The sequence below is a fragment of the Aulonocara stuartgranti genome, assembly GCF_965226115.1.
Source record: "Aulonocara stuartgranti genome assembly, chromosome: 7".
NCBI lineage: Eukaryota > Metazoa > Chordata > Actinopteri > Cichliformes > Cichlidae > Aulonocara > Aulonocara stuartgranti.
In genome coordinates, this window is record NC_138945.1 from 68,900,087 (window position 1) to 68,921,145 (window position 21,059).

Sequence of the window (21,059 nt, forward strand, 5' to 3'; positions counted from 1 at the left end):
TGACCCAGAAAGAATAATAAGAGTAACATTAAAACTAACTAGCTGCCGCCATTGTTGGAAACTGAGCTGGGCCGCGCTATGAATTCTGGGACACAGCTGCTTCTTCTTCTTCTTCGGGGTTTAACGGCAGCTGGCATCCTTGTACATGCAGTGCTGCCATCTTCTGTTTCAGTCCGTTATTACACTCTTAAATCCTGCTATTATTCCTGCGTCTTTTGCGATCTTACAAAGCTTCAAACGACGCGTCGACTATTAAATCAGTCGTCGACGATTTTGATAGTCGACGTAATCGCGACTAGTCGACTAATCGTGGCAGCCCTACCCTCCAGCCACCCGCAGGTCTGTTTCTGATTGTTTGGTCAGGAACATTCTGGTGGAGGTCATTTCTCCTCTCACTCTCTTCAGATGGTGCTGGGAACAGCAAACCTTCTGGCATCAGCATGTATTGATGTGCTATCTTGGGTCCAGATGTCTCCTGTTAGGCATACTGATCTGAGCCAAATGTTGAACTGGTCAAAAAATAAATGTCAGTGGCCTCGACCTGTAAAATCAGTGGTGACGAACTCCAGGCATCGAGGGCCGGTGTCCTTGATCCAACACAGCTGATTTAAATGGCTAAATGACCTCCTCAACATGAAGTTCTCCAGAGGCCTGGGAATGAACTCATTTGATTCAGGTGTGTTGACCCAGGCTGAGATCTAAAACCTGCAGGACACCGGCCCCGAGGCCTGGAGTTCCCCACCGTTGTGTGAAATCATTCCTGTTTTGGGCATTGGCTCATTGTTACCTCTGGACTTAGGGCTGTTCGATACAATGATATATATCGGATGACGATATAAAAACAGCTATCGTTTATTTTACGACACCACGAAACAAACTGTTTACGGCAATAGTTTTTCATCGTTTTGATGGTCACTGTAGCGGCTATATTAATTTCTTAAAGTTCTCTTATATTTAATATAACCACACTACGGACGGACAAGCGCCTGTTTTTACGTGTTGTCGTTAGCAACAACGACAGTAAAACCATCGCGTGGCTCTGCTTTTTTTTGACGTAAACCTTTCACAATAAAGCTCACGATCCTGTTGAGACTTTTCAAAAGAAACTGAATCACGTGAAAGAATGCAGAGAGTTTACGGATGAGAAGCAAAAGCCGTCAGGTGCTAAAAAAACCCCCAAAAAAACCCTTAGACTCAAACTTTGAAAGAAAATGTCGGCCGTTACAACTTGTGTCTAAAAATATAGTTTCATGATCTGTTAAAACACTCGACTCCAGGTAAAGGACGCCAGCTGGAAACACTTCACACAAGTCGAGCTGCCCGAGATTCACAGAATTTACAGAAAATGTTACATTTTTGTGATTTATATCGTCAGGACGATACATGTCTTAAATCAGGATATGAGATTTGTCATATTGCACAGCCCTTTCTGGACCTGTTGTTAACTTTAAGACTAAGTCTGTCAGACTCGGCCCCCACCGGTCCAGCACCATCACACTCAGCACCGGGTCTCCACAAGGATGTGTTTTGAGTCCCCTCCTGTTTACGCTCTACACATCCGACTGCTCCCCTACCCATCTCTCAAACACCATCATAAAGTTCGCGGATGACACCACAGTGGTTGGACTCATCTCAAGGGGGGATGAGTCGGACTACAGAGATGAGGTCAACAGACTGACTGAGTGGGGTTCAGTTAACAACCTCCAACTGAACACCACGAAAACTAAAGAACTTATCTTGGACTTCAGGAAGGGCAGAGCAGACCCGGCCCCACTCTACATCCACGGGAACTGTGTGGAGAGGGTACACTCCATGAGGTTTCTGGGCGTGCAGATATCTGATGACCTCTCCTGGACTGCAAATACTACAGCGGTGGTTAAAAAGGCCCAGCAGCGTCTCCACTTTCTGAGAGTGCTCAGGAGGAACAACCTGGAGGAGAGGCTGCTGGTGACATTTTACAGAGCCACCATAGAGAGCATCCTAACGTACGGCATAACAACATGGTATGCAGGGTGCTCAGCTGCAGACAGGAAAGTACTGCAGAGGGTCATCAACACAGCCCAGAAGATCACTGGCTGCTCTCTGCCCAGCCTGGAGGTCACTGCAAACTCTCGGTACCTCAGCAGAGCTGGCAATATCATCAAGGACCACTCTCACCCCAGCAACCAACTGTTTGAACTATTACCGTCAGGCCGACGGTACAGGTCACATAAAACCAGGACAAACAGATTCAGGGATAGCTTCTTTCCCAGAGCTATCACCGTAGTAAATAAGCACAAAAACAACTGAACCTATTCCATACCGTCACTGTCATTATATTATGCTGCTATTCATACTGTCATTATATTAATGCTGCTATCCTGTATATATTGTACATACTATTGTTTGAGTAATTACGATTGTTTTTTTTGTACTTTTTATATTTTACATTTATATTTATTATTGAAACTTGCACCAAGGGAGTGGCACTCCAATTTCGTTGTACTCTGTACAATGACAATAAAGGCTATTCTATTCTATTCTATTCTAAAGCAGCTGAAACTGATTTACAACCCCGTTTGATAACTTAACTTCCCAGAAGTTTTGACTTGATGCTTAAGAAGTGTTTGATCTTTTGAGCAGTGCTCATATACTTAAATCTGTTTAAGTGGTGCCGTCTTAACGTGACACAGCCAAGCCTCATTAACAATCGTGATAGTCTACAACTGGTAGTTTCTCTTTGGCAGCATATACAGGATTTGACATCAGATTGACCAATACCAAGTCCAAGGACCTTCTCCAACTGAGAAGTTCTCTTTAAACCATCACCTAAACATCTGCAGATCCCTAGATGATCAGTTCAAACCCAACCCAAATGGTTGCCCTCAGATGTGAGGAAACCGGTTATGTTTAGAAACAACTCCAAAGACTCCACTATAAACTGCTGCTGCACCAGCATCACCGTCTACAGTGAAGTATTTGGACTGAGAGTGCGCCAACCAAGAAGCCCGGCTACAAAGCAAAGACATTTATGCTTAACTGAAATTACTAACTGCCCATATGAATAAGCCAAATGTTTTCTGGACAACAGTTCAAATTTAAATGAACTCTGGTCACTCTTTAGCAAACAGACGGCCAGAAACTCGCTGACTACAAAAAGCATTTGGTTCAAAGAGTCCATTTTTCTGGCTTCCTAATATTTAAAAACTAACATGCTTGAAAACTTATTACTGCTAATACAGTTAGTCCCACTTTGTTAATCTTAGTCATGCAGTCCTGAAAGAAGACAGATGAAATAGCAGTTTGAATGCTTTATTTACTGTATGTATGCATACTGCAGTTAAGTAGCAAGAACTAAAGGCAAACTAGAAAGGACTACAAAATACAACACATGGACCAATACATTTACAAAACATTCAAAATGTTACAAAATGGGCTGTATTGGTCCTTCTATTGTTGTTCTTCAATTTGGATCTTTATACAAATTTGTCAAGATACAAGGTTTCCATCACTGCATAATTTTACACGTGCCAGGGAGAGACTTCCAGAGCCAGTTTCAAATGGACAAACCATCAGCAAACGTTCTCCACCAACACACCAGGAGTAGACCCCCACCCCACATGGGAGAACTACATCTTTCTGTCCCACTTGGAGATAAAAGGAATCAAATGAAAGTAGGCAGCTTTTCTCGTCACTCTACCGTTCAGCCGCTGAAGAAAAACAACAACAAAAAAGCCAGGAAAAAAAGGATGTGTGGGAGGGAAGCAAACAGAGGACTTTGGTAGTGAGTGAAAATATGTTTACATGTCTTTACATGTCAAGGTACATTTTATTTGACATGTGCATTGCTTTCCACTTGTCTACTCCCCTATTTTCCCCTTTTTTTTCTCCAATATTTACATCAAAGCGTCAAAAAAAGTATATTAAACAGCATGTCCCGATCCATCTCATCTCAACTCCAAAGGGATATGACAAAAAAGGGGGAGGGAAAAAAAACCTAACTAGATCCATGAGCAGTAGTCCTTTCATCCACAGTCCAAATGACTATGGTTGCCAGTTTATCCAGTGCCAACAGTAAAGAGGGAGGTGTGTATGTGTGGGGTGGTGAGGGGGGTGGATCAAGGCCACAGCATCTCTCCGGGGGGCTACGAGCTGGCTGGTACACAGGCTAACTGGCACCGGTGCCCTCCATCACCTGCTGGGCCTGCTTCTGTCCCATGCAGCACTGGGCAACAGACTGAAACAGCCTGAGGAGAGACGGGAGGAAAAGACAGCGTCGGTTTAAGGCGCCACAACAACAGCTGCTCCCAGACATCGCATATCAAACAGGCAACATACTTTTCAATCTCGGGCGCACAGTGCACAAAGTCGTGGCTCCAGAACTTGAAGGCAGGATTCTTGATCAGCTCGATGAAGGTGATGAGGAGACCCCACGGGTGAGGCCTGTTCACTATCAGCCTCTCCAACAGAACCCTAAAGAACAAGGAGGAAACATTAACCAAGTATTCGCAGACGACGCTCAACGACATCGTCTGGACCTCGGATCGGTCTCACCTGGTGATCTGCTCCTGGATGGCCTCAGTGTTGGCCTCGGCAAACAAATAGAGCATCGTGCAGCTGAAGTAGTGAGTGTGACTGTTGGGGTAACGCAGCTGATTGGCGATCGCATTCAAGAACAGGTAACGCCCTGGAAAAAGACAAAATCAGAAGCCTGATGATTTGCTTAAGGTCAGATGCTCAACACCTAAAAATCCAGCTCCGTCTGCACTACCAAGAGCCAGCAAAGACATTCGTTATTTGGGTGAAAAGAGCTTTAAACACAGTTGGTTTCTAAGGAGTAGTGTCTAAATATCTATGAAAAGACCTTAATTTAATGCTGCTAGCCTACCCTCAGTGTCCAGGTCCACAGCCAGATTCTGGAAGATGTCCATGTGAGCGGAGTGGGTGATGGTGCTCATGGAGGGGGTGCTGCCCTTATTGTGGATGTGAGCGATTGCCTGTGTCCCCACATACAACACTAGAGCATTGATCAGCTGGATGTTGTAGCGGTTTCCTGGTTCATTAGACACCTGGGAGACAAAAGACCGCCACAAGCTCGTCACACCTTTGTGCTTCTCTTACTCCTGATTTAAAGTAAACGGACACCAAGCCTACCTGCAGGTTACTACGGAGCTCCGACAGGAACGTCACAGGTGAGCGCGTCTTCAGATACGAGTCCAGATCCTTTTTGAACTGTGACGGCATCACGCCTGTGAAGTTTGTGAGAATCCGCGGAGCGATGTTGATCTCGCTCAGCATGTCCACCTGCGGCAGGAATCGATAAAGGACAGGCCTATTACATCTTTCGGTCTCGAACCAACTTGGCTCATATCCACGATTCACACCAAAGCGCTAATCGAACCTTCAGGTTGGGTGTGAAAGGGTCAGGAAGCCTCATGTTGCGTGGAAAGGCACTGAGGATGAGGTTGCGGAGCTGGATGCAGTTGGGTGGGATGACGTCACAGAAGCCGTAATGGTAATCGCACAGAAACTCTGGGAAGTCGTGAAGCAGAACCAGGAGCACTCGCAGCGTGCCCTGAACGGATCATCAGAACAGCAGACGTTTTCTACACATCACTCAAAATACTCCTTGCTTCAAGAGCAACATTAACACTTAAAAGCCAGGATATTGATTAAAATGACCCTGAAAGATCACCTTGTAGAGGATTTGCATAGGTTTGTTGAGCTCTACGTTCCTCAGGAAAGGGGCCAGGTACTTGAAAAGATCAATCAACAGTTGTGCGTACATGGGCCAACCCTAGAGGACAGCATCGGTTTAGAACAAATATTCAAAAACTATTCAAACAAAAACAGCCATGTGATGTTATTTATGTAAGATTTCTCCTTAAAGACCTTCTGCTGCGGGGTGTGTGCAAGCATCCTGGCAATGAAGATGCGATGAGAAATCAGTTCCAGCCAGGCGTACACAAACCCAGGTGCTTTGGTGGGTCTCAGGATGTGGAAGGTATTGCTGCAGATAAAGGCAAACGTTGGACGACCACATGGACCGAAGAAAACATCACAAGAACTCGCCGAACTACAGTTTCTCGGCAGGACGAGGCCCTTCAGAAAAAGCGACTACTTACCAGAAGGCAGTGAGTGTCTGGAAGTTGATGGTTTCCAGGACATGTTCAGGGGCGTTGAGCTCCAGCAGCAGCATGATGAAAATGCGGTGATACGGCAGCTGCTGGAATTCAGTCTGACGAACATCGTGGTCCTGGATCAACACGCCAACTACAATACCGAGCACCTGTGGAGATATTAAGGTTATACCATAATGAAAATGAGTGAAACTGGGCTATAAATGATATATCAGAATAATATTCAGTGTGATGTGGGTGCACCTTGTTGAGGAGGTTGATTTTTGTCACTGTGTTGGTGGCCTCTCCAGAGTGTTTCACCAGCAGGGCTATGAGCCTCACAAAGGCATCCAGGTTGTGGTAACATTTGGCTCTGATGATGGCTGCACTGGCTGCTGGGTTGTGCTGTTGTTCAGCTTGTGCCCGATAGCTAATCTCCACACACATTTCTGTGCACAGCCGGAAGAAGCGAGTGATCAGGTCATCTGTCTTCAGAATTCCCTGCTGGTGCATCTAGGAAAAAGAAAACGGGGATGCAAACATGAGTAACAGTACTACTTTTTAATCATTCCCATTAACTAATAAATGCTGATAAAAACCTGGCCAACAAAGGCAGAGAAAGCTTTGGTGCTATCCCTGCCAGCAGCAGCGGAGTGATACAGGTTGACCCATTCCCTCAGGAGGTACTCCGCTTTCTCCCTCAAGCCTGGAGGATCATCATATTCTGACGCCTGTGAAATCCCAGAGTGCATCATGAAGTTGGGTCCACCGTGGGCCCGGTCAATCATGGCTTCATAGTTGGAGCGAACCACATCCATCAACTGGGGAAGCCTGGAAACGAGGTGGTAGAGGGCGTAGGAATCAGGTCTCAGCACACTACACCTCCAGAACTACTCATGCCATCAGAGCAAAGGTCAAGCTAGGGTCTGCCACCTCAGACGAGCAGACCACAAACACATGTTCAGATCACTGAACATCAAACACATGTAAGCGCAGTGAACAAATGCCATCACAGAGCAAAGGGAAACATTACCGTCTACCAAGATTTTGCACTAGCATCATAAAACTGGCCAATGGAGCTGTAAAGCAGCCCTGAAGGTTAATCTCCAGCCTCAGATTGTAGCTATAATCATTCCACTTCTAATGAATTAAAACTGCTGTGGTTCATTACCCCTCAGGTGCATTAGCTCTGGAGTGCGCACAGGTCCTCATCAAAGTCTCAATTGTGTGGAAGAGGTCAGCTTCTGTGACGTGGCTCACACTGCGTTCATCCACCAGCAGCAGCTTCACCAACTGCATGGCAAATGCAACCGCCATGTAGTGCAGTCCATTTTCCATTGACTGGAGGGAGGAGGGGAAAACATTTTGTTAATTTAAAAACACATTGACAGAGCAACCAACAGCAAAGGAAACTGATTCAATCAGAAAAAGCATGTTTATGCCTCCAGAAGTTTTATTTCACCAACTTACAGAACAGATGTGAAGACCAGTTAATGGCAGTGAACAGACAAAGACACTACCCACAGAAGTAGAAATGTGTGTACCTGTGCTAGGTGCAGGTCATACTGCTGCATATTTACAAGATGGTTCCTGATCAAAAGCTCCACCGCCTCGACGTTGTACTTGTATTCGTCACGGCATTCAATCAGACACCTGCGAACATGAAGCAAGTCAGAGACACTAAATTTAACAGATTCATGGAAAATGTTACAATAGCTTTTAGGATGGTGCAGGATATCCCATTCTGCACAAAAACTGTTCCAACATAGACGCACCTGGTGATCTGCTTATTGCACCACTGTGGGCCATAGGCACGTCCATCCTGCAGGGCTTTAAGCACCAACAAGTGGCACTCCCTGTAGCGAAGCAGCAAGTCGGCATCGGCGCCACTTGTAGCATCCAGAAGACCTTCAACAGCCTGGAGGATGGAATGAGCATTAAGACCTGACCTGTCTAACAGCGATTGTGAAGACAAAACGACATCAGTTCTATAAACTGCTTCTAAGTATGCACAAAACGAGAAGCTACTGTGCGGAAGACGTCTACGAGCCAAAACTAAACCAGCAACATTTAGTTATCCCACCTTCTGCAGCAAGCCAAGCGCTGCAATGCCATCCCTGGAGTTTCTAGCCAGAGCCACAGCTTCCAGCAAGCTCCGCAAGGCCTGGGTAAGAGGGTTCATGGCAAGCGCTGGAGGGATGGCATGAAGATGCTGCTCCAGGTCTGCTATGCACTTATCATAGATCTGAGCAACATCATCCGTCGCCCATGCCTGTTGCTGAGATAACATGGGGAAAAAAAGTTTGAGTTAAATGCGGCAACACAAGAAGTATTTAGTTAAATGTTGCTTTCTGAGCAACTCATCCACTGAATATTCATAAATGATGACAGAATAATAAATGATGATCTCTCCATGCTACTCTAACCTGCAGGACATAAACTTCTAAACATGTTATCAGTTCTGTAACACTGTGGTACTTTTCAGCATTCAGCTCTTGTGTTTGGGATGAGTGCGTGGGTCCCTGAAAATAAACGTACCTTCATGGGCTGAGCCAAGAAGCCAGTTGGTTGGGAAAGGTCATTACTTGGCAAGAAACCTGGAACGTTTCTAGCAAACTCCTCATACACAGCCAGCTGCTTAGGGTCCACTCCTCCCACCTGCAGCACAGGCACACCGTTACTCAGAGACTGTATCCACAGATTATGAGTTCTTTTTGTTGCATCTCTTCAAATTAATACAAATTCAGGGCAGGTTTCCATTGTTAATCGTGCGTTTTAAGATAAAACTAGCATGTTACAGTGACCTCACCTTTAGCCTGATCTGCTCTGGCATACGTTCAGCCTGGTAAGTCAGAACAACGGGATCACAATAGCGACGTCCCTCCTGGCGTGCATGCTTCCTCAGCTCAAACTCCTGGAAGAGTAAAAAGGAAACAATGTCAAGAAATTTGACTTAAACGTTTCTACACAGTTACAAAGCTACCGTATTTTCGCAACTATAAGGCGCACATAAAAGTCTTAGATTTTCTTCAAAAAGTGCGGCGCGCCCTATAGCGCAGTGCGCCCTGTGTGTTGTAAGGAGGACATAGTAGAGAACACCATGAGAACGCTAAAGGGTGAAGTGTGGGCGTTGATTGTTTATAAAAGAACAGGTATGTGCGTTATGCAGAACATCGTTGTTTTAACAACCCTGAAAATGGCAAAGAGACACGCTTATGAAGCACAGTTTAAACTGAAGGCCATCAGCTACGCGGAGGAACATGGAAAACAAGCTCCGACAGGTCAAGAAGACGCAGCTGAGTTTCCGCGGACATAAGGCGAGGTGGCCAGAGTTGGAGGAAAGACTCGAGCGGTGGATCATCGAGCAAAGAGCGAGCGGGAGAAGCGTTTCGACTTCACCATTCGACTAAAAGCAGTTTCGCTAGCAGAAGAAATAAAAAATTGAACATTTCCGAGGAGGTCCGTCTTGGTGCTTTCGTTTTATGAAACGGTGCCATTTTTCCATCCGGACCAGGACTACGGTAGCGCAGCAACTTCCAGCGGATTATAAGGAAAAGCTGGCCATCTTCCGCTCCTACTGCAGCAAACACATTGGCGACAAACACATCCAGACCAGCCACATCACTAACATGGACGAGGTCCCGCTCACTTTTGACATCCCGGTGAGTCACACTGTGGAGAAGAAGGGGACCAGCACGGTAGCGATACGCACAACGGGGTATGAAAAGTCTTCTTTCACTGTTGTGCTTGGCTGCCATGCTAATGGACAGAAACTGCCGCCTATGGTGATTTTTAAGCGAAAGACTTTGCCTAAAGAGAAGTTTCCAGCAGGAATCATCATTAAGGCAAATGAAAAGGGCTGGATGGATGAGGAAATGATGAAAGAGTGGCTGAGGGAGGTGTATGTAAGGAGACCAGGTGGTTTTTTCCACGCATCACCATCGCTGTTGATCTGTGACTCTATGCATCTCACAGCCGATGTGAAAAAACAAGTGCAGCAAATGAATCAGAATCAAAATCAGAATACTTTATTGATCCCTGGGGGAAATTATTTTTTGTTACAGTGCTCCATTTTAAACCAACATTAAGACAAGACAGACAATACGCTAACTAAGAATAGTACAATATATACATATATATACATACATACATACATACATAAGTCACTTATAAATAAATATTTGGAAAAGAAACATGTGTAGTTGTAGCAGCAAACAGTGTGTTAAGTGGATGCGTTGTACAGGGAGATGGCCACAGGCAGGAATGATTTCCTGTGTCGTTCAGTGGTGCTTTTCGGTAATCTCAGTCTCTCACTGAACGAGCTCCTGTGACTGACCAACATGTCATGGAGTGGGTGGGAGGTGTTATCCAACATTGTCTTTATCTTGGACAGCATCCGCCTCTCCGACACCACCTTGAGGGAGTCCAGCTCCATCCCCACAACATTGCTGGCCTTACGGATCAGTTTATTAAGTCTGTTGGCATCTGCGACCCTCAGCCTGCTCCCCCAGCATGCAACAGCATAGAGGATCGCACTGGCCACCACAGACTCATAGAAAATCCTCAGCATTTTCTGGCAGATGTTGAAGGACCTCAGTCGCCTCAAAAAATAGAGACGACTCTGGCCCTTCCTGTAAAGTGCTGTGGTGTTTTTAGCCCAGTCCAGTTTATTGTCAATGTGAACTCCAAGGTATTTATAGTCCTCCACAATGTCAACACTGACCCCCTGGATTGAAACAGGGGTCAAGTGTTTCCTGGTCTTCCTGAAGTCCACGATCAGTTCCTTGGTCTTTGCCACGTTGAGCTGCAGATGATTCTGCTCACACCACGTGACAAAGGAGTCGACCACAGCCCGGTACTCTGTCTCATCATCCCTGCTGGTGCATCCAACCACCGCAGAGTCATCAGAAAACTTCTGAAGATGGCAGGTCTCTGTGCAGTGGCTGAAGTCTGTGGTGTAGAGGGTGAAGAGGAAGGGGGAGAGGACAGTCCCCTGTGGTGCCCCTGTGTTGCTAATCACCTTGTCAGACACACACTGTGGGAGACGTACATATTGTGGTCTTCCTGTCAGGTAATCAACAATCCAGGACACCAGAGAAGCATCCACCTGCATCGCTGCTAACTTATCACCCAGGAGGGTCGGCCTGATGGTGTTGAAAGCACTGGAAAAGTCAAAAAACATGACCCTCACAGTGCTCGCCGGCTGGTCCAGATGGGTGTAGACACGATTGAGCAGGTAGATGATGGCGTCCTCTGTTCCGAGACGAGGCTGATAAGCGAACTGAAGGGGATCCAGATGTGGTCTTACTATGGGTCGCAGCTGGTCCAGGATGAGCCTTTCCAGGGTCTTCATGATGTGGGAGGTCAGTGCCACGGGCCTGTAATCCTGGGGGCCACTGGGACGAGGCGTCTTTGGTACAGGGACGAGGCATGATGTCTTCCACATCACCGGGACCCTCTGCAGACTCAGACTCAGCATAAACAGTTTATGAAAGACTCCACACAGCTGGGGGGCACAGGCCTTGAGGACAAGGGGACTCACTCCGTCTGGTCCAGCAGACTTGCCTGAGTGAAGTCTCCTCATTTGCATCTCAACCTGGTATTGAGTGAAGGTGATGGGTGGGGGAGGGGTGTCAGGAATCTCACAGGAGGCAACATGTGAAGAGAGAGGCTGGCACAGTGGTGTGGCTCTGGATTCCAGGCTGACTGCAGGTGAGGTTGTGGGGGTGGGAGCAGACACTGTGGTGTCGAATCTATTGAAAAACAGATTAAACTCGTCGGCTCTATTCTCACCTCCCTCAGCTCCCCTGCTGTTGGTTGGCCTGAATCCAGTGATGGTCTTCATGCCCCTCCACACCTCTCTCATGCTGTTCTGCTGGAGTTTCCACTACAGCTTCCTCCTGTAATTGTCCTTAGCCTCTCTGATCTTGTCCTTTAGTAACACCTGAATCTTCCTCACCTCCTCTTTGTTGCCCCCTCTGAAAGCCCTCTTCTTGTTGTTGAGGAGGGCTTTGATGTCCTTAGTCACCCACGGCTTGTTATTTGGGTAACAATGAACAGTCTGAGCTGGAACAATGGAGTCGGTGCAGAAAGTTATGTAGTCTGTGATACACTCAGTAAGCCCATTGATGTCCTCGGCGTGAGGCTCACAGAGTGTTTCCCAGTCGGTCACCTCGAAACAGCCCTGTAGTTCTGCTAAGGCCTCCTCTGACCACCTCCTAACAGTCCTGGTGGTCACAGGTTCCCTCCTCACAATTGGCACATAGCGGGGGGTGAGGTGAATCAGGTTATGATCTGACCTACCAAGTGGGGGGAGGGAGGAGGAGCTGTATGCATCCTTGACGTTAGCATACAGTAAGTCTAAAGTTTTCTCTCCCCTGGTGGGACAGTCCACATATTGTTTGAATGTTGGTAGTGTATTGTCCAGTGATACATGGTTGAAGTCACCCGAGATCACAATAAAGGCACTCGGGTGCTGAGTCTGTAACCGGGCTATGGCAGAGTGGATAGTGTCACATGCAGCTGTGGGGTTAGCAGAGGGGGGAACATAGACAGCCACCAAGATGACTGTGAGCTTGCTGTCATTCAGGAGGCCTGACAAAGGAACTCCAACCGCTGGACATCACTGTGAACCGGCCGTTCAAAGTAAGGCTGCGAGCGGCCTGGGAGCGATGGATGAACGATGGAGACCACAGTTTCACCAAGAGTGGAAGGCAGCGCCGGGCGAGTTACGCCACAATTTGCCAATGGATTGTAGATGCTTGGGCTAACATGTCTGCTGGCACTGTTGTCCGAGCTTTCGCAAAAGCCGGCATCATTTCCGAGGAGCCGCACGGCACGGAAAGTGACTCTGACAGTGAAGAAAGTGAACCTGGCATGTTTGATGAAGATTTAGCGCAGCTGTTCAATTCAGACACAGAGGATGAGGACTTCGATGGGTTTGATTGATGACTATTACCGGTAATAAAAATGTGAGTACCAAACTCAGTTTTGCTCCCGCTTTATTTTTAAATACGCACACTTGTATGCGCCCTATAATCAGGTGCGCCTTATGTGTGTGTTAAATACAGTAATGGCACACATAACTGAGACTGCGCCTTTTAGTACAGTGCGTCTTATGGTCGTGAAAATACGGTACATGTATTCACCACTCCAACTTGGGCCATAGGCCAATGATCAGTTCCATGAAAATCCAAGTAGATTTGTATTTGTGCCTTTTGGGTTAATCCCCTTTAAAGTCTTACCGTGGCTAGTCTCTTGTCCATTTCAGGGCCAGCCTTCTCCACTGCCGTTTTCTGAATGAAACAGCAAGCAAGTTCACAGTTGTCTTGAGCAATTCTGGCTGCAGCCTCTTCCATCATGTCCCTCTGTTGGGGTGTTGGTGCCTAAAAGGAAAACAAGTTTGTTATTTGATGCATGCTTTTCCTCTTTCTTCTGTAAACTAGCAATTTAAATACACACCCTCGTGGAGGCCTTACCCTCAGAGCTGCAGCAAAGCTATTCTTAAGGTTGGTGGCAATGCTCATGAGCAGAGGCTCACGGCAGGTGATCATGGCCATGCCAGCAGTCAGGTTTCTCATCATATGGTGCGCAGCCACACGCATGCGGGACTCTTCAGAATCCAGAGCGAAGTCCTTCCTGATGATCTGCTCACAGGTCGTCATTGCGATTTTGATAGAGCGATCGACCACAGGGTGCACCAGCTCCTGGACGGCACGCTCCACTGACTGACGCACACATTGCTTTAGCTGAGGATGAGCCTGCAGCAGAGGGATCTAAGAAAACAAGAGCAGCCCAAGAATGAGAGAAACTACTAAGAAGAGATCCAAACACATGAAATGATTACTCATTAATTAGTTACTCTCGGTGTCATCAGGTCCCTGAGGGCGTCTAGCGTGCGTAGCTTCATGTGTGCATAGCTGAAGTGTATAGAATCCTGCAACAGTCTACAACTCTGCTCAGACGCCAAAATCATGACGCAGTCTTTATACTTACGTTGACATTTATATTGATGTGGGGAGCCAGGCCTGCCAATGCATACACATTGATGTCATGGTAACTAAACTGCGGGGTGGGCGGCCCGGTCGTTGTACAAGTGGTGGTGGTTGCAGCTGGGGTGGAGGGAGGAGCTGCAAATGGAACAAAGTCTCCTGTTGGTTGAAAATGCTAATTTGATTAAAAAACTCACAAGAAAAGGCAAAACAAACAGCAAGCACACAAAAACCAACGAGCTTCTTAAAGTGTTCTCAAAGGACAAGTGATGGCCCCAACATGACAAGATTACAAGTAACAATAAGATTCTGACATGTTCAAGTATTCAAAACAAAACAAGACTATTCAAGTTTCAGACGTAACAGAAGTAATGCATTTTGTTTCTACATGACAAAAACAAACATTTGAGATGTTTAAACTACAAAGACAATTTAAAGAGGAATAACATGATCACCTGCAGTAGAGACTGGCAGCATCTCCTCTGGAGGTTTTGCCTCCTTCTTTGGTGCCGATAGCTGCTCCTCGAGGTTCTTTAGCTTCTCCTTGTCCTTCAGCAGGTTTCCTGGCTTCAGCTCGTTGATGTCCAAAGATAAGTTCTTACACAGAACTTCAATCTCAAACTTCAAATTCAACTGTAGTAAACAAAAGCATGGAAGCAATGAACTTCTGATACCTTTTTATTTACCTAAGGAAACGTCAGTCACTTGAACTGTAATTTTATTCATGACGTTAAGTGATAATGACGGTTTAGACAAGTGCAGTTTTCAGTGATAAGACATCCTGCTATGCATCATTGTGCATTTAATCTTAATTGTTAAATATCACTCAGTGCATCCAATCAAAAACAGGAATTATGGGAGGCAGCTCCACTGTTGTTACTGTAAATGTAAAACAACCGGACTGGAGTTTAAGACTACGGTACAAATCCAGATGTGTTTTCTAAATAGCAACACACAAGGCTAACTTATTACCTTCAGGTCATGTTCCTGATGCAGCTCAGCGAGAACATTCATGATGGCCATAGTCCAAGGATTCTGGGGTCTGAAAACCTGTGGACTCAAAAATATAATCACGCTGAGTGGTTTGGACATTTCCCCCCACTGTATATATAGAAAAGTTGGTATATGGGCCATACTGCTTAGGGTCTACTGAGAAGTACACCTATATTTCTCACCATGCTTCGCACGCTGGACTCCAAAACTTTGGCCACAAAGGGAACCACATAGAGCAGCTCCTGCTGGCCTTTCACATAAGCTTCCAGTAGCAAAGACTTTACTTCTAGATCCTAGAAGAGGGGAAAAATAAAAATTAGGCCACTCTGAAGCACAAAAACCAGCAGATAATTTTACGGAGCAAGTAATAAAATGCTCTTACTGTATAAAGGATAGGCTTGTTTTTGGCCAGTGTAATCATGCCTAACCAGTGGCCAAGGTTCTTCAGCAGGGAGCGATCAGAGAAGTTGGCAGCTGCCTTGTCTGAGGTCAGAAGCACCTGAAAGACGCAGGGGAAAAGTACTTTACAAAGGATGACAGTTTACCAGAGCAAAACCAGTTTACCCAACATAATAATGTGACGTGTGAGAAACGTAACTACAAGCGCATCACACTAGGCAAGTTTTTGGCAATAAGACAGCAGAGCTCAATCCGACTTTTGGTAGAGGTGTCAAACATTGCACTGAACTAAATATTCCGTCTTTAAGTCTACCTTGATGTTCCTGTAGGTTTCATTAAGAACCATCTTCACAAACTCGGGGTTTTTCAGTGTGTCCAAAAAGTTCGAGTAGAGGCTGTGAAAGTTGGGCTCGATGCTGACTCGCTTCATCACCAGGTACTGAGACACCCAGGGCATGAACTCCTCTTTCACCGTCTCTTTCAACTCCTCGACCTGACAAAAGAAATGTTCTGCTTTTAAAAAACAGCATCTTTGATTATTAAGGTTGTTCTAATGCAGTAATATTTTGTTTCTTTGTCTTTACCTTCTGAGTCATGTTGGATTGAGAAAGGTTGTTGAAAATAAAAGCAATCTTCTCCTGGACATTCTCTGGAGGTTCTACGATCCTTTCCGTTTGGTCAGTAGCCACCAGCAGGGTGTCAATGTTGGTAGTGTTTATGGAGGGCTGTAGGTAGGAACGGAGACTATTTATTATTATTATTGTGTGTGTGTGTGTGTGTGTGTGTGTGTGTGTGTGTGTGTGTGTGTGTGTGTGTATGTCTATCTATATCTAGATATATCTCTCTCTCTCTCTATGCTGCCGCATGGTGTCCGGTCAAAACTGAACTCACAGGCACATCCTTCTTGAAGTTAGTGGCTGTCGGCCTTGCGATCGTGGACGTCTTAGAGGCTGTGGTTGTAGGCGTGGTGGTTGTGACGAGGGTGCTGGGCTGGCCTGGCTGTGGGGCTTTAAGGCCGGCAGGTTGCTGCGACTGTGCCTGGGCTTGTACTAGAGCCAGGCTCCCAGGTGTGGTGATGGACCCCTGCATCTTCACTGGAGGGTCCCGTGACTGTTGTCCATACTCAATATACTGCACACACAGGATATTTGAAGATGCAGAGCGACAGATTTAATTTAGCTGAATCAAAGGCGCGCTTCTCTCTCCAGCAAGAGAGAGAACTAAGTAAAACTTAATGAATGCTGATAACAGAAAAAGGATCACCACAAATAAATTAAGGAAACCTGATTACCTCTTGTAAATGGTGGGGGAATTGCAAGAAGTGACCAATTGAAGCCAGGTGCTGACAGTACTGAGGGTAGTCCTTTAGCCTAGGGGAGAAAAAAAAAAAAAAAGAGATGTCAGCTGTAACATAACGCCTTATACTTACACTTGTTTTGCAAAAGAAAAAGCTAGTACCTGTTTTTGAACCGATCTAGGGCAGCAATTCCAAAGTAATACATTTTGGATCCGTACGGTTTTCGTAAGGCTTCAAGAACATATCGGAGGGCCAAACCCAGGGCCATGTAAGTGACGAGACCTTTCTCGATTATTCCACCAAAAAGACAGGCAGTGATATGCAGCTCCTTGTCTGGGTACTGGGGGAAGAATCTGTATTCCTCAAACAGGTTTCGAAGCATGCAGTTGAACACCTCTCGCTCCCGCTTGATGGTAGAATCCTTAAACCTTTGCAGCATTTCCAAGACCTGCATGAGTCCAATGACATCACATATGAATTGTTTGACAAGTGTGGAAAGGATTCTATTTGAAGAGGAATGATATTCGCAGAAAAAAATGTCATGTAACTACTCACTTCATCCACAGACATGGTTGGGTGAGGTGGGTGGTTGTAAATGCGCTGGAAGTAACTGTTTGCTTCGTCATCTATTTCCTTACTAAAGTGCTGGTTTGCTTCGGGCCACACCTGAGAAAGGTCGGCTGGGAACAGAAAAGCATAAGTGATCATTTTAAGTCCAACAATGAATAAGAATGCACTCATTTTCACTATAATAAAACACAAAAGTGTCTTGGTTTATCTACAACACGCAAGTCACATTGTTTGTGTTGTTTAAAATTTCTTCACACACAAGAAAAAGAAAATAAAAATTCCCGTAGGGGCCCTTTCGGAAATGTTACAGAGGCGAGCAAACACAACAACAACAGCTGAAACTGAATGACCTGATTCAGCCCAAAGTACAGGCGACAGCTGGAGGTCAATAACAGCTGAGAAAACTTCTTTCACCGTTAACCTTAAAACACCAACATCTAGGGCTGCGCGATATGACCAAAATCAAACGTAACATTTTCTGTAAAGTCTGTGAATCTCGGGCAGCTCGACCTGCGTGAAGTGTTTCCAGCTGCGCGTCGTGTAGCTGGAGTCGAGTGTTTTAACCGATGCATGAAACGACACATTTTTAGACACAAGTTGTAACGGCCGACATTTTCTTTGTGAGTATTTATTACACGGCGTGCTGCGGGGAAAAGCCTGTTCTAACGTTTGAGTCTAAGGTCTATTTTTTAAGCACCTGACGTCTCTTTTTTACTTCTCATCCGTAAATAATCTGCTCTTTCACATGATTCAGTTTATTTTGAAAAGTCTCAACAGGATCTTGAGCTTTATTGTGAAAGGTTTATGTGGAACATTAACAAGCGGACACGCGATGGTGTTACCGTCGTTGTTGCTAACGACAACGCATAAAAACAGGCGCTTGTCCGTCCGTAGTGTGGTTATATTAAATATAAGAGAAAGAGAGAAGTTTAAGAAATGAATATAGCCGCTACAGTGACATCAGAACGATGAAAATAATATTGCTGTAAACAGTTTATTTTACGACACCACGAAACAAACGATAGCGTGAAATGAAACGACAGACGTTTTTATATCGTCATCCGATATATATCGTCGTATCGAACAGCCCTACCAACATCAATCATTCATGTTCGTCTTTATAGACTGGATGAAAGAAAACAAGTGTCTCCTCATCTTAGAGGCCTCTAACAATTCAGTACTGTAGACAATTACGTCATGTTGAAGAAGCTGAAAAATATTAAAGTGGGGCTGTCAGCAAAAGCAGACAAGGAATGGAAGACTGATCTGTATTTCCTCTCACACTGAAGTCTACAATCATTTTATGTAAAACAAATCACCAATTAACTTGTTTCAGGAATAAAATCTCACGTTAAGGAAACGTTTTGGTGCGGCAGACAAAGTGCCCTGAAAGCCAATTTCTTTAGTAAGTGATTGTTGTCAAAAGCAGAGGAAATACAGTGCTGAGCAGCGCGGGGCGGGGCTCTCAGTCACACCACTACCACCACCACTTACAGGCCTTCATCTTACTCTGCTGAAAGGTTGGTGGGTTCAGGCCCGGTGTGCTCATCTTCCTGGGACCAAAAGGATCAGTGCTCCCTGCTGGCATCCCTAGACCAGGACCGATGCCCGTGCCCAGTGGACCTGGAAGTAACAATAATATCACTTTTCTGCTTCACACTTGATAGCATGTTTGGATTGAAATACAAAAACCTGAGGTCATACCAGGGAGTTGTGAGGGCAGGCCGGAAATGCTCCCAAAAGGTGTGCTGGGATTAGGATTGGGAAGTGGTGGAAAGGCTTTTGCTGGAGACTGGGGATTATTGAAAGGTGTATTCACTGGGGTTGGGAAACTTATGCTTGGATTGAGGGAAGTAGCTGAGGGCCCCAAATTCAAACCGCCAATGCCACTCAGAGGGTCCATCTAAACAAAGGGACATAAAGTTAAGCAGGCAGGAATGGAACAGAGCTACTAACGTCAGCTTTTTACAGTAAAAGAAAACATGACAGAACTGTTACAGAAACCCAAAACATTGTACACTTTATAAAAGTGTTAATATCAAAATTAGCATCCACAAAACCAATCATGAAAATGTATTTCAAAAGACGTGATATGCAAGATACCTGTACAGGTGAGATGGCATCTAGGGTGCTGGTGCTTGGGGCACGTCCCTTTGGCATTACACCTGGTGGTGGCTGTCGGGCTTTATTCATTACATTGCTGCAATTAGCCACCATCGTCAGGATAGTCTCCGACAACTCCTGGGATACACTGCTAAGGATTTAAAACAAAAACAACATACATGTAAGACAGATGTTACACTGCATCGAACCAGCGTTGGGCTCCACTCGAAGCTCCAAAAGTCCAGGAGCATCAAACAAAAGCCCCTTTTCCTTTAGCACCTACTCGGATCAACTGGCCACAGTTTTCCACTAAGTCAGTCTCTGGTGCTAAAATAGTACCCGCTCGGCCGAGGTTCAAGTGATCCGAGCAGGTACTGAAATGCGATGTCACCAGAGTGCATGCTACTGATTGAGAGATGAGTCCACAACCGCCATTTTCATAACCTGGCATCGAGGGAAATGGCTACAACTAAGAAGAAAAAGCCACGGCCCGAGTACGATCACCTCTGCTTGTACCTTTGTTGTAGTGTGTTGCATACCAATTACATCACAGGACGCTCGCTCGCGTTGCTATGATGATGACCACGCACAAAAGGTGGTGTGCAATTGCAATGGAAAAAGCAGTCGATCCGAATAGGGGATAAACACCAGGCTTTAAAGTTCCTCACCCAGCACATGACTGCAAGCAGGCCAGCATGGTGGCTAGAGTCTCTGGAGGCAACTGGGCGCTTTTGGGCTGGTCCTTATCAGGAGCCAAACCCCCCATAATGGATGGACAGCGCCTCTTCAAGAACGTCACACAAGCTTGGATGAAAGGTTCCTGTCACAAGAACAAGAAATATAATTAATACAAAACCAGACTTTTCATGAAATACGTTTAATGTTACACTAGCATAAACAGGAAACCCATCTAAAAAGACATATCGATTAGCAATCATTAGTTTAAAGACCTACCCCGTGCTCTCTAATTTTGTCAGTAAGCCATTTATCGAGTTTGAGGTATTCACGACGCGAGGCAAGTGCAGCGAGATCAATAACAAAGGCAAACGGAGTACCATTCAGCAGCATTGATAGAGACTGTAGAGAGGAAAAACACATTCATGTTCACATTGGGTTCACTTAATTTGTCTCCATTTATTACATGAAACATTTAATAATCCACCTTTACAACTATAGACACAGACTCTTTAAATCCAATAATCAGATTATGTACAGAGGTCTGTTATTGCAGCAAATACAATGTTTTTAAATATTAAATCAAAAAAAGTTTCTAAGGAGAGAACCGACATGCTATACAGCGTGTACCTTTACCCTCTACCTTAAATTCAGATGAAATGTTACAAGAGTACAAAAACTTTAATGGTCAAGGAGAACGCAGTATTCTAACCAACCTTTAAGTCTTGGGCCACATCCAGGATGCGAGATAACTTTGCTTGGTCATACTGCTCCCCTCTCATGTACCATTCAGCCATCGAATGCATAATTAGCTGACGTATGGAAGGAGACTGTCCCTGCAAGACAGACAGACACAGTTTTGTATGCAAGCAGGATTTTTTTTTAGTTTTTGTTTTTGAACGACGCACCAAACTAGTAGAAAACTTGAGAAAC

General features: G+C 45.4%; 1 protein-coding gene across 2 annotated transcripts in view; it reads right to left on the reverse strand.

Annotated features, from left to right (window-relative positions):
* Positions 1-3,275: 3,275 nt before the first annotated feature.
* cnot1 (CCR4-NOT transcription complex, subunit 1) overlaps positions 3,276-21,059 on the reverse strand; it is a 30,917-nt gene continuing 13,133 nt past the window's right edge. Inside the window, exons 14-49 of one of the 2 annotated variants that reach the window (XM_082542576.1) lie at positions 20,843-20,962; positions 20,406-20,528; positions 20,120-20,271; positions 19,452-19,602; positions 19,053-19,251; positions 18,858-18,971; positions 17,334-17,458; positions 16,940-17,226; positions 16,773-16,851; positions 16,373-16,612; positions 16,066-16,206; positions 15,795-15,974; positions 15,465-15,581; positions 15,265-15,375; positions 15,062-15,139; positions 14,545-14,722; positions 14,094-14,227; positions 13,577-13,873; positions 13,343-13,483; positions 8,908-9,012; positions 8,637-8,756; positions 8,182-8,376; positions 7,874-8,016; positions 7,643-7,751; positions 7,270-7,439; positions 6,698-6,929; positions 6,363-6,611; positions 6,105-6,268; positions 5,872-5,989; positions 5,675-5,776; positions 5,381-5,554; positions 5,134-5,283; positions 4,868-5,048; positions 4,534-4,666; positions 4,318-4,452; positions 3,276-4,226 (exon numbers count right to left, since the gene is read on the reverse strand). In XM_082542576.1, the coding sequence (XP_082398702.1) occupies positions 4,148-4,226; positions 4,318-4,452; positions 4,534-4,666; positions 4,868-5,048; positions 5,134-5,283; positions 5,381-5,554; positions 5,675-5,776; positions 5,872-5,989; positions 6,105-6,268; positions 6,363-6,611; positions 6,698-6,929; positions 7,270-7,439; positions 7,643-7,751; positions 7,874-8,016; positions 8,182-8,376; positions 8,637-8,756; positions 8,908-9,012; positions 13,343-13,483; positions 13,577-13,873; positions 14,094-14,227; positions 14,545-14,722; positions 15,062-15,139; positions 15,265-15,375; positions 15,465-15,581; positions 15,795-15,974; positions 16,066-16,206; positions 16,373-16,612; positions 16,773-16,851; positions 16,940-17,226; positions 17,334-17,458; positions 18,858-18,971; positions 19,053-19,251; positions 19,452-19,602; positions 20,120-20,271; positions 20,406-20,528; positions 20,843-20,962 (5,526 nt within the window). In that variant the 3' untranslated portion in view covers positions 3,276-4,147. Of the gene's footprint in view, positions 4,227-4,317; positions 4,453-4,533; positions 4,667-4,867; positions 5,049-5,133; positions 5,284-5,380; positions 5,555-5,674; positions 5,777-5,871; positions 5,990-6,104; positions 6,269-6,362; positions 6,612-6,697; positions 6,930-7,269; positions 7,440-7,642; positions 7,752-7,873; positions 8,017-8,181; positions 8,377-8,636; positions 8,757-8,907; positions 9,013-13,342; positions 13,484-13,576; positions 13,874-14,093; positions 14,249-14,544; positions 14,723-15,061; positions 15,140-15,264; positions 15,376-15,464; positions 15,582-15,794; positions 15,975-16,065; positions 16,207-16,372; positions 16,613-16,772; positions 16,852-16,939; positions 17,227-17,333; positions 17,459-18,857; positions 18,972-19,052; positions 19,252-19,451; positions 19,603-20,119; positions 20,272-20,405; positions 20,529-20,842; positions 20,963-21,059 lie in introns of both variants that reach the window. The other variant, XM_082542575.1, reaches the window with a different exon arrangement.